At 36.2% G+C, this 12824-nt stretch overlaps 1 protein-coding gene across 4 annotated transcripts in view; it reads right to left on the bottom strand.

Annotated features, from left to right (window-relative positions):
- Nucleotides 1-9555: 9555 nt before the first annotated feature.
- Nucleotides 9556-12824, bottom strand: part of aplp1 (amyloid beta (A4) precursor-like protein 1) — a 40347-nt gene continuing 37078 nt past the window's right edge. For 2 of the 4 annotated variants that reach the window (XM_056756578.1, XM_056756579.1), the window contains exon 17: nucleotides 9556-12456. In XM_056756578.1, the coding sequence (XP_056612556.1) occupies nucleotides 12355-12456 (102 nt within the window). In that variant the 3' untranslated portion in view covers nucleotides 9556-12354. The remainder of the gene's footprint in view (nucleotides 12457-12824) is intronic. The other 2 variants (XM_056756581.1, XM_056756582.1) reach the window with 1 other exon arrangement.

The following is a 12824-nucleotide window of genomic DNA, read 5'->3' as shown; positions in this document are numbered from 1 at the left end:
TCTTATCTTCACAATCGGTGTGCACATGGTAGCACGCAAATCCAGCATTTCTTATAACACACCCTGTAAAAAATGCTACAGTGTTGTTATAGTAATTTGATGTTATCTTGCAATAGATAATTAAAATCAAAAGCACAAAATACATAAATATGCGGAAAGATAACTAATAATACTGTATGCTTAAAAACCTATATAGATACCATTACATTTATACTGTATATTATGGTTAAAAAGATAGCTATGAACGTTCAGTCATACTCACCCACTGAACTATTTGCTTTCGCAGAACACAAAAGATATTTTGAAGAATGTTGGTAACCGAACAACAACTTCTACACTGAATGGAGACAAAACCGATAAAAGTCAGTGGGCACCGCTATTGTTTGGTTACCAACATTCTTCAAAATATCTTCTTCTGTGTGGCTTCTACAGAAGCCACACAGGTTTGAAATGAGAAGAGGATTTGTGAATAATGACAGAATTTGAATTTTGTGGTGAATTATCCCTTTAACTGTGATATACAGTATATGATATAATGTGAGAATCTCTTAAATACAACAGGCTATACACAGATCCCAACAAACCCCTACAAACTCATACAAACGCCAACATTCTCAATTCCCATTGACACCATTTGTTAGCCTTACGGTTATTGTATTAAATGCATAGTAAGGCGGTTTTATTACAAATAAAAATAACCTGGTTATACTTTAAATTTAATTCCTTAGGAATATTTCTGGAGTAGGGCAGGGGCCAGGAGGCATAATGATCCCCAAGGAGAAAAACTCCTCAATGTTGAGCAGATTCGCCAAATCGGCTTCTTGAATGTGGATGGTAAGATTTTCTTTAGCGTCGTGGGCAATAGACTCTCAGGATTTCTGAAGAGTAACAACTTCATTGACTCTTCAGAAGGCAGGCATAGGGTGTTTCTCCAGATATTTGGAACATGCTAACATCATCTTTCACCAGTTGCAAATGGCAAGAAAGGAGAAGAAAGACCTGCGTGTGGTTTCTCTAGATCTTGCCAATGCCTTCAGATCAGTTGCAGTAAGTAAGCTGATGTGGACAGCCTTTGACTTCATTCACTTTCCATAGCAGGTAAAAAAGCTGATTAAGACATATTTTTAGGCTCTCCAATTCTGTATTACCAAACAGGATCGGACAACAATGTGGCAACAGCTGGAAGTTGGCAAAATGGCAGGTCGCAAAATTTCACTACTGGCTTCACTATGTCAATGGAAATAATAATTCAGGCAACGCGTTGAGTTGTTGGAGGAGAGTGTTTGAAAAATGGGTTGCGCCTACCTAAAATCAGGGTAAACATGGGTGACATGACAACCATCACAACAACCAAAGTATGTACAAAGTGGCTGCTAGATTAGCTCCAGGAGAACATTAGTTGGGCACAAAAAGACTCAAACCCAGCAAATCCATTTATTTTGTCAAGGGCCGGCTTTGCCAATGTCAGGGCCTGTTTGTATAAAGCCACTCAAAGTAAAAGTGTGTCAAAGTGTGTAAAAATTACAATACAAAAAAGAGATTCTCGTGTTCAAAAAAATATTATTTAGTCTAAAATATTTAATAAAAGTTTATTTTGTCAACTAAGTAACAATCATAATAAGTACTATCCAAAGACCTGTCAACTTTGATGGAAATCTTCCTAAAGCTGTTTAAATACGTAAATGTACTTTGAAAAGGTATTGCCAGAAAACGATCAACTCTGCTTTTAGGTTCTGTTATCGGGTATGCTGCTTTGTGACCTCATTTCTGTTAGAATCAGATTGGTTTTCACCACATCATAACTAACAATAGCTGCTTAACCAGTGTCTTAATGGAGCGCCAAAATGGTTGAAAAATGTAGACAAGCTGCACTTGGGTGGTGTCCTTTAAAAAAAGTCCCTATGGTACTATGTGTTTTTCAATATGTAAACTTGAGATACAAATAAGTAATCTTTGGTACCAGTATATACTTCTGACATATACTTCTATGTCGATGTGTGTAAGTATGTATGCATATTGTGTGTGTGGAGCATTTGTACGTCTGTCTTTTGTGTTTTCATCTTTTCTTGTTTTTAGTTGTTTTACTTGCAGTCAATATGTCTCATGTACAGCTGCTTAGTAACAATGAAAATGGTAAAAAGCGCTATATCTATAAAGTTGAGTTAAGGTATTTAAATGCATTGTTGAGGTGCAAAGGAAATGGTTTGAAATGGTACATCACAGCTTGGGTAAATTTTTTTGACCATTTTTTTCTGATAGTCTATTGCTTATGATGAGTTACAGTATTAATCAAGTAAATGAAAAGGCATGTATACTGTAAAATCAGGTTTTCAGTAGCCTTTTTAGTCTACAGTAACTGAAACAAACAAGAGAAAACATCTAAAGTAAAAGGGGAGGAAATTCTTGTTCCAAACCTATATGGCTTTCTTCTCTAAAGCACAAAAGAATATAGACTGATTTAGCTCAGCAAATAGGTAAGATCCTCCCATTGGATTGGTGGTCTAGGTTCAGCAACATTATGTGCCCAAAGAATGAGGTCATCTGACTACCTGAATATACGGCAGAACGGGTTATTACACCAATGGGTTCTTTCTTCCCTGATGGCAAGGGCAAGAGTGGTTCAGATTTTTTTTACATTGCAGAAGCTTATCGAAACGATGCCAAAGCGAAGCCATGCCGTAATCAAAGCTATAAGTGGTCCAACTTCATTTTTGAGTGTGATCTTTTTTTGGACAGGCAGTGTTTTTTTTTTAGTGGGGCACTGTTGACTACCATAGTAAGACAACAAATTAGAGAAATGCAGTTTAAACATATAGATTAAAACACCATAATCATATTCTGTGGGTCATTTATCATTTTATTATCATCTTAATGCAAGTACAACAAGCCAGATCAGATCACACATTACTTGCTCCTACAATACGTCAATTATTTCATTAAAAACAGGACACATTATTTCTCCTTCCAATCGCATTCAAGAACATTTCTTTGGTGATAATCACATGAAATCAGTTTATATCTCTGCTTGATATCTGAAGTCCTGACAAATTCTGGAAATTCTTTAAAGCACCATTTAACCAAATTACATCTAACAGATTTGTACATTGTTAAGCATATATTGTCTCATCAAGGTTTTTTAGGCCAGTCATTTGAAAGATAAAACTGGGATCTCTTAACACAACCTGGATCAGATTTGGGCTTAATGTGTTTCCATCTTAGACTTCACTTGACTCTTCAGTAATGGATTAAGCAAGACTTTTATTAAGAAATTAAGAAAAACTCAGTAAACAAGAATGAGTCAGCCTGGATACAGTTGTGCTTTGCTATACACATCAATTATTTAGTCTGTTGAGTTGATCAGACTTATTCAATGTTTACAGTCCAATGTGGCATTTTTCAAATGACCCAAACTCTGATTAATGTTGACTTAAATAAAATATACATATAATTACATCCAAAACACAGCATTGAAAAAGGCAATAATGCAGCAGTTAAAACATCCATACCTTTTGTTTACATTTCTATTGGTTCTGGACAGGAGAGGGAGGGGTCATTCCTCAGGGTCAGGGGGTCATCTCATTCAACAGAATATACATATACAAACAGAAATTCAATACCTACAGAATACACGGTCTTATATCTGCCTGATGCTGGTAAGAAAACATGGTAACACTTTACATAAAGAGTCCTAAATTAAAGCATGAATAGTTGACAGAATGATCGTGGCAGCAGGTCATATAAAATCGTACAACTGTAGTTTAGCTAGCAGAACAACTATTCATCCAGTCTAATCTGGAGACGAAATACGGTTTTAGTAATCATTATGTTTCTAAAGATGTCATGTAACTAGTAAACACGTAGCAATGAGCTTCTAGCTATAAATGTTGCATAATGTGATGAAATTGGGGATATATGAAGTGTATTCTGTGGTACGACATTACTTTTAGTCATATTGTACATTGTGTACCTCGGGCAGTCCAGTGTTCTAGTGTGACTGTACCAAAACAAATAGGTAAGACAAAAAAAAGGAGCGTAAAGTTTGGATTTTTTCTGATTTAAATATTTGCTGAGATTCCACAATGGAGTGGTAAGTTGGTTTTGTTAATAAAAAGACGGAGGAAAAATCATTAAGTGCATGGCCCACATTTTGGTCTTGCTAACACGTCATGTTTCTGAACAGAAAACAAACATATTCTTTCTAAAATAAACAAGATTGAAAGACGTGTCCTCTCTACGACAGGCTAACAGTAAATTGTTGCGTTGGTAATCGAAACATACGTTTCACAGCGACACACCCAACATGCTTAAAATTCCTATCACATTCTAAAACTGGAAATTCGTTTTCCATCCCTTTAAAAACAAAATGTCACAAGATTTTTTCCAGTTGTGAATGACGTTTTAGTAGAGCAACTCAAACCAGTTTTCCAACGACAACTTGTCAATAAAAGTTGTGCCAAGTCAAAAGAGAATTTCGGCAATATAACACAAACAGGTAAATCGACTAACGTGTAAACTAACCTACACGCTAACCGTATTCTAGGAAACGCCGTGATGTGTTAGGATAAGTTGAATGGAGCCTATATCTACCAAATATACATTCAGTCAAGAGTTACTGTGTCGATTTCTTGTGCTGGTTTATACAACAGTCCGTTTTCATTCAGCCATGTTAAGAAATGTTTCTCTTTCCGAGCAGCACATCTTGATGTCCACACATTGCATCGAGACAAATTAATGATAGGAACGTCTATTTTACGCACGCCTTTAGTTATGTACACGTCGTGGTATTTTCATTTGATCAAAAAGCAAGAAACAGGACCAACACAATTACGTTATAGCGTCATACACCAAATTTCGCATGCTTTATCGTTACGTTTATGGACTTTAGATTACTTAGAATTTACTTTTAAAGAAGCAATATCAGAAAAATATTTTCAACTTTGGGTAGTATCGTTGGATGGACGTTTGTGGTACATTGCAAACACTGAAACAGTTTTAATCGTGTGATCGAGACTAACAAGCTACCAGAATGTCAGACGTGTGATGAATACAAACCTCGTTCCTTATATCACCATCGTGAACTATTATTGAAACAAGCGTTTATCCTAAAATGACTTTCATGAATAACTTTAGAGGGTCTAAACTCATTGGCCGTCACAGGTTTTCGTGGTGAACTCAAAATTATATCATTTGATTCATATCACGGTTTCGCCATGAACTAAAACTCTGCTTTTAAAATAAAATCGACAAACAGACCACATTAAAACAGAACGATCATCTGTGAAACACGATTCATCGGGAAAGGATGTGTGACGAATATTCCAAGATATTAAACGGCCATAAGAAGCCACCGAACATGCTCGGCGTGGCCACGCCCTCACGAACAAAAGCAAAAACCGGTGATGGAAGGGCTTTCGTGTTCTGCCAAATTTCTTATTGGTTCTCTCTCCCTGGTGAAAGAGCGGTATGCAGACGGTTTCACTACGAACTCCTTATTTACGTGCCAGGTACGGTTTTAACATCGGTCATATACATACATACAGTACAGGGGAGAGGGGGGTCGCCATGGAAACCCCAATCGAAAACAGGAGGCAGGGGGGAGGGCATGGCCTTGAGACTGAAGGCTCTCTTCAGTTCATCTGCTCGAAGAATTTGTACGTGGGGTTTTCATAGCCGTGATTCTGCATCTTATTGAGCTGCCTCTCCTCGGGGGTCAGCATGGGGTCGACCTGCTGGGAGAGAGAGGGGCGAGAGAGATAGGAAACATATGGTTTAAAATGTTAAAAAAACGATATTAATAAAAAAATAAAACGGTGGCATTTTTACATGTTGGTCTACAATGAATCAGAAAGAGAAGAAGTTCTTTATTCAAAACATATTCAAATTGTATGAAATCATGATGTATACATGTATATGAATAATTTTACTTTCAATTACAAGCCATTGCTCATAATAATTAGAACTGATTTATAATATCTTGTATTTCATTATGAAATTATGCCGCAAACATACCAATTTCACAAGAAAACTATGAAATATGAGCCCAAAAATGTACTTGGCAAACATGTATTTCTTTTGCAATTTAATGAACAGGCTTTACTCCAAATCATATTTTCATAACATTTTAAGTGAAATAATTAAACATGTCTAAATTTCGGAATTTGTTGTGTACTTCTTATGCACTTGAGCTGACTTGACCTCAACAAGCAAAACCAGGTGATCGTGCTCTCCAAGCATGCTTTAAAGCAAGCAGGAAATCTGATGCAAACAAGTCAACGTCCAAGTCATAAATTTGCTTAGATTTGATTATTTATCATATTTAAATCTTCCTAGTTCTACAAATAACACTTCTTTTCGATGTTACAATAAAAATAATACATTAAATATTAATAATCTTCAATGGTGACTTTTGGACCACTTTGCATGACAAATGATTTACAAATCTCTGGCATTGTTTTCTTGGCAATAATTCAAACATGAGAATGCACAACAGCTGCAGAAAGTTGCCTCTTGTGGTTGAGTGTCACTTCCTCTCGTGCATTTTTTATGCAAAAACTGTCCGTAAATGAAAAGCGAAAGTGTTCCTATCCCTCTTTTTTTTTTGAGTATTGTGTTTACATGACAAAATATTGGGTTTGATTACAAAGGAACACAAAGTTCTTTATACACACTGAACAAATGAATAGCTTTGGATCAAAGCATCTGCCAAAATTCTTCTACTTCTACTTCTACAGTGTATGGAGACAAAACCGATAAAAGTCAGTGGGCACCGATATGGTTTGGTTACAACATTCTTCAAAATATCTTCCTTTGTGTTCTGCAGAGGCCACACAGGTTTGAAATGAGAAGAGGATTTGTAAATGATTGCAGAATTTAAATTTGTGGTGAATTATCCATTTAACTGTGATATACAGTATATGATATAATGTGAGAATCTCTTAAATACAACAGGCTAATACACACCGATCCCAACAAATCCCCTACAAACTCAAACAAACGCCAACATTCTCAATTCCCATTGACATTGCTTCCATTTGTTAGCCTTACGGTTATTGTATAAAATGCATAGTAAGACAGTTTTATTACAAATAAAAATAACCTGGTTATACTGTAATTTTATTTCGTAAGAATATTTCTGGAGAAGGGCAGGAGGCATTTTGATCCCGGGAGAAAAACTCCTCAATGTTGAGCAGTTTCGCCAAATCGGCTTCTTGAATGTAGAAGGTAAGATTGTCTTTAGCGTTTTGGGCAATAGACTCTCAGGATTTCTGAACAGTAACAACTTCATTGAATCTTCAGAAGGCAGGCATAGGGTGTTTCTCCAGATATTTGGAAAATGCTAACATCATCTTTCACCAGTTTCAAAAGGACATGAAAGGAGAAGAAAGACCTGCATGTGGTTTCTCTAGATCTTGCCAATGCATTTGGATCAGTTGCACATACAGTAAGCTGCTGTGGACTGCCTTTGACTTCATTCACTTTCCATAGCATATAAAAAGCTGATTAAGGCATATTTTCAGGATCTAGAATTCTGTATTACCACACAGGATAGGACCACCACGTGGCAACAGCTGGAGGATGGCAAAATGGCAGGTCGCACAATTTCACCACTGGCTTCACTATGGCAATGGAAATATAAATCCAGGAACCGCATTGGGTTGTTGGAGGAAAGTGTTTGAAAAATGGGTTGTGCCTACCTAAAATCAGGCCATAAATAGATGACATGACAACCATCACAACAACCAAAGTATGTGCAAAGTGGCTGCTAGATTAGCTCCAGGAGAACATTAGTTGGAAACAAACCCAGCAAATCCATTTATTTTGTCAAGGGCCAGCTTTGCCAATGTCGAGGCCTGTTTGTATAAAACCAGTCAAAGTAAAAGTGTGTCAAAGTGTCTAAAAGTTCTAAGAATATTTTACTCATATTCTTACTCTTCTTACTTTACGTAGTTATCTTGATATGGATTGAAGTAAATTGATGATAAATTTCCCACAAAATCGTACAGCTCAATATATCAATCACTATTATAAGCTAACCGTTGTTAAACAGGGGGATGTAGAAAGTTTCAGCACTGATTTTTATGTACTTGCCCAAAAACAATATTTTGGCTTATTTTACTCAAATAAGTTATGGATTGCAGCTGTATATATAAATTAATTATACAATAATAATGTAACGTCTGAATTAAGTAATGTCTTATTTCATCCATGAATAAATGGTGCCATGCTGCTATGACTTCACCCTTGTAAGCTCCCTATTGGCTCATTCAGAGGTCAAGGGTGGCTATTTTGTGTTTACATAATTGTAGTCCTTAATTTACAACACTCAGTGGCGATTGGTGCCTCCTCTTCAGGGCCAGCAGTAATGCCAAGCTCCCAAAAACATCATACGTGTGCAAACATGGCAAAATATGTGTTTGGCGTGTCACATGAACCTTGCATCGAGCATCATGTCAAAATACGTGTCTGCTGAAGACGAGGCGAACGGGTTTACAAAAAAGAGATGCTCGTGTTCAAAAAAATATTATTTAGTTTATTTTGTCAACTAAGTAACAATCATAATAAGTACTATCCAAAGACCTGTCAACTTTGATGGAAATCTTCCTAAAGCTGTTTAAATACGTAAATGTTCTTTGAAACAGTATTGCCAGAACATTATCAACTCTATGGAAACATATGTGTTGCAAAATTCAATTTGCAATGTAATCTTCCATTAATAATTCCATTTTGCATTTTACATTGCAAATTGAATTTTGCAACACATATGCTTCCATACAACTCTGCTTTTAGGTTCTGTTATCGGGTATGCTGCTTTGTGACCTCATTTCTGTTAGAATCAGATTGGTTTTCACCACATCATAACTAACAATAGCTGCTTAACCAGTGTCTTAATGGAGCGCCAAAATGGTTGAAAAATGTAGACAAGCTGCAATTGGGTGGTGTCCTTTAAAAAAAGTCCCTATAGGTACTATGTGTATTCCAATATGTAAACTTGAGATACAAATATGTAATCTTTGGTACCAGTATATACTTCTGACATATACTTCTGATGTATTTAAATTCATTGTTGAGGTGCAAAAGAAATGGTTTGAAATGGTACATCACAGCTTGGGTACAATATTTTGACCATTTTTTCTTCTCTAAAGCACAAAAGAATATAGACTGATTTAGCTCAGCAAATAGGTAAGATCCTCCCATTGGATTGGAGGTCTACGTTCAGCAAAATTATGTGTCAAAAGAATGAGATCATCTGACTACCTGAATATACTGAAGCAAGGGTTATTACACCAATGGGTTCTTTCTTCCCTGATGGCAGTATTTGTGAATGAGTGGTTCAGAATTTTTTTTACATTCTGGACATTGCAGAAGCTTATCAAAATGATGCCACCGCCAATACGTGCCATAATAAAAGCTAAAAGTGGTCCAACTAAATATTCGAGTGTGATCTTTTTTTGGACGTGGAGTGTATTTTGAAGTGATGCACCGTTGACTACCATAGTAAGACAACAAACTAGATAAATGTAGTTTAAACATATAGATTAAAACACCATAATCATATACTGTGGGTCATTTATCATTTTATTATCATTTTAATGCAAGTACAACAAGCCAGATCAGATCACACATTACTTGCTCCTACAATACGTCAATTATTTCATTAAAAACAGGACACATTATTTCTCCTTCCAATCGCATCAAGAACATTTCTTTGGTGATAATCACATGAAATCAGTTTATATCTCTGCTTGATATCTGAAGTCCTGACAAATTCTGGAAATTGTTTAAAGCACCATTTAACCAAATTACATCTAACAGATTTTTACATTGTTAAGCCATCTCATCAAGGTTTTTTATGCCAGTCATTTGAAAGATTAAACTGGGATCTCTTAACACAACCTGGATCAGATCTTGGCTAAATGTGTTTCCATCTTAGACTTCACTTGACTCTTCAGTAATGGATTAAGCAAGACTTTTATTAAGAAATTAAGATAAACTCAAAAAGTCAATAAACAAGAATGAGTCAGCCTGGATACAGTTGTGCTTTGCTATACACATCAATTATTTAGTCTGTTGAGTTGATCAGACTTATTCAATGTTTACAGTCCAATGTGGCATTTTTCAAATGACCCAAACTCCGATTAATGTTGACTTAAATAAAATATACATATAATTACATCCAAAACACAGCATTGAAAAAGGCAATAATGCAGCAGTTAAAACATCCATACCTTTTGTTTACATTTCTATTGGTTCTGAACAGGAGAGGGAGGGGTCATTCCTCTGGGTCAGGGGGTCATCTCATTCAACAGAATATACATATACAAACAGAAATTCAATACCTACAGAATACACGGTCTTATATCTGCCTGATGCTGGTAAGAAAACATGGTAACACTTTACATAAAGAGTCCTAAATTAAAGCATGAATAGTTGACAGAATGATCGTGACAGCAGGTCATATAAAATCGTACAACTGTAGTTTAGCTAGCATGAACAACTATTCATCCAGTCTAATCTGGAGACGAAATACGGTTTTAGGAATCATTATGTTTCTAAAGATGTCATTTAACTAGTAAACGCATAGCAATGAGCTTCTAGCTATAAATGTTACATAATGTGATGAAATTGGGGATATATGAAGTGTATTCTGTGGTACGACATTACTTTTAGTCATATTGTACATTGTGTACCTCGGGCAGTCCAGTGTTCTAGTGTGACTGTACCAAAACAAATAGGCAAGACAAAAAAAGGAGCATAAAGTTTGGATGAAATAAATCTGAAATAAATATTTCACAATGGAGTGGTAAATTGGTTTTGTTAATAAAAAGACGGAGGAAAAATCATTAAGTGCATGGCCCACATTTTGGTCTTGCTAACACGTCATGTTTCTGAACAGAAAACAAACATATTCTTTCTAAAATAAACAAGATTGAAAGACGTGTCCTCTCTACGACAGGCTAACAGTAAATTGTTGCGTTGGTAATCGAAACATACGTTTCACAGCGACACACCAAACATGTTTAAAATTCCTATCACGTTCTAAAACTGGAAATTCATTAGATGGAAAGTTTTCCATCCCTTTAAAAACAAAATGTCACAAGAGGTTTTTCCAGTTGTGAATGACGTTTTAGTAGAGCAACTCAAACCAGTTTTCCAAGGACAACTTGTCAATAAAAGTTGTGCCAAGTCAAAAGAGAATTTCGGCAATGTAACACAAACAGGTAAATCGACTAACGTGTAAACTAACCTACACGCTAACCGTATTCTAGGAAACGCCGTGATGTGTTAGGATAAGTTGAATGGAGCCTATATCTACCAAATATACATTCAGTCAAGAGTTACTGTGTCGATTTCTTGTGCTGGTTTATACAACAGTCCGTTTTCATTCAGCCATGTTAAGAAATGTTTCTCTTTCCGAGCAGCACATCTTGATGTCCACACATTGCATCGAGACAAATTAATGATAGGAACGTCTATTTTACGCACGCCTTTAGTTATGTACACGTCGTGGTATTTTCATTTGATCAAAAAGCAAGAAACAGGACCAACACAATTACGTTATAGCGTCATACACCAAATTTCGCATGCTTTATCGTTACGTTTATGGACTTTAGATTACTTAGAATTTACTTTTAAAGAAGCAATATCAGAAAAATATTTTCAACTTTGGGTAGTATCGTTGGATGGACGTTTGTGGTACATTGCAAACACTGAAACAGTTTTAATCGTGTGATCGAGACTAACAAGCTACCAGAATGTCAGACGTGTGATGAATACAAACCTCGTTCCTTATATCACCATCGTGAACTATTATTGAAACAAGCGTTTATCCTAAAATGACTTTCATGAATAACTTTAGAGGGTCTAAACTCATTGGCCGTCACAGGTTTTCGTGGTGAACTCAAAATTATATCATTTGATTCATATCAAGGTTTCGCCATGAACTAAAACTCTGCTTTTAAAATAAAATCGACAAACAGACCACATTAAAACAGAACGATCATCTGTGAAACACGATTCATCGGGAAAGGATGTGTGACGAATATTCCAAGATATTAAACGGCCATAAGAAGCCACCGAACATGCTCGGCGTGGCCACGCCCTCACGAACAAAAGCAAAAACCGGTGATGGAAGGGCTTTCGTGTTCTGCCAAATTTCTTATTGGTTCTCTCTCCCTGGTGAAAGAGCGGTATGCAGACGGTTTCACTACGAACTCCTTATTTACGCGCCAGGTACGGTTTTAACATCGGTCATATACATACATACAGTACAGGGGAGAGGGGGGTCGCCATGGAAACCCCAATCGAAAACAGGAGGCAGGGGGGAGGGCATGGCCTTGAGACTGAAGGCTCTCTTCAGTTCATCTGCTCGAAGAATTTGTACGTGGGGTTTTCATAGCCGTGATTCTGCATCTTATTGAGCTGCCTCTCCTCGGGGGTCAGCATGGGGTCGACCTGCTGGGAGAGAGAGGGGCGAGAGAGATAGGAAACATATGGTTTAAAATGTTAAAAAAACGATATTAATAAAAAAATAAAACGGTGGCATTTTTACATGTTGGTCTACAACGAATCAGAAAGAGAAGAAGTTCTTTATTCAAAACATATTCAAATTGTATGAAATCATGATGTATACATGTATATGAATAATTTTACTTTCAATTACAAGCCATTGCTCATAATAATTAGAACTGATTTATAATATCTTGTATTTCATTATGAAATTATGCCGCAAACATACCAATTTCAGAAGAAAACTATGAAATATGAGCCCAAAAATGTATTTGGCAAACATGTATTTATTTTGCAATTTAATGAACAGGCTTTAC

This window comes from Triplophysa dalaica, chromosome 9 (genome assembly GCF_015846415.1).
Source record: "Triplophysa dalaica isolate WHDGS20190420 chromosome 9, ASM1584641v1, whole genome shotgun sequence".
In the NCBI taxonomy this organism is placed as follows: domain Eukaryota; kingdom Metazoa; phylum Chordata; class Actinopteri; order Cypriniformes; family Nemacheilidae; genus Triplophysa; species Triplophysa dalaica.
The sequence above is the reverse complement of the archived record's forward strand: the minus strand, read 5'-3'. Positions and strand labels throughout refer to the sequence as shown.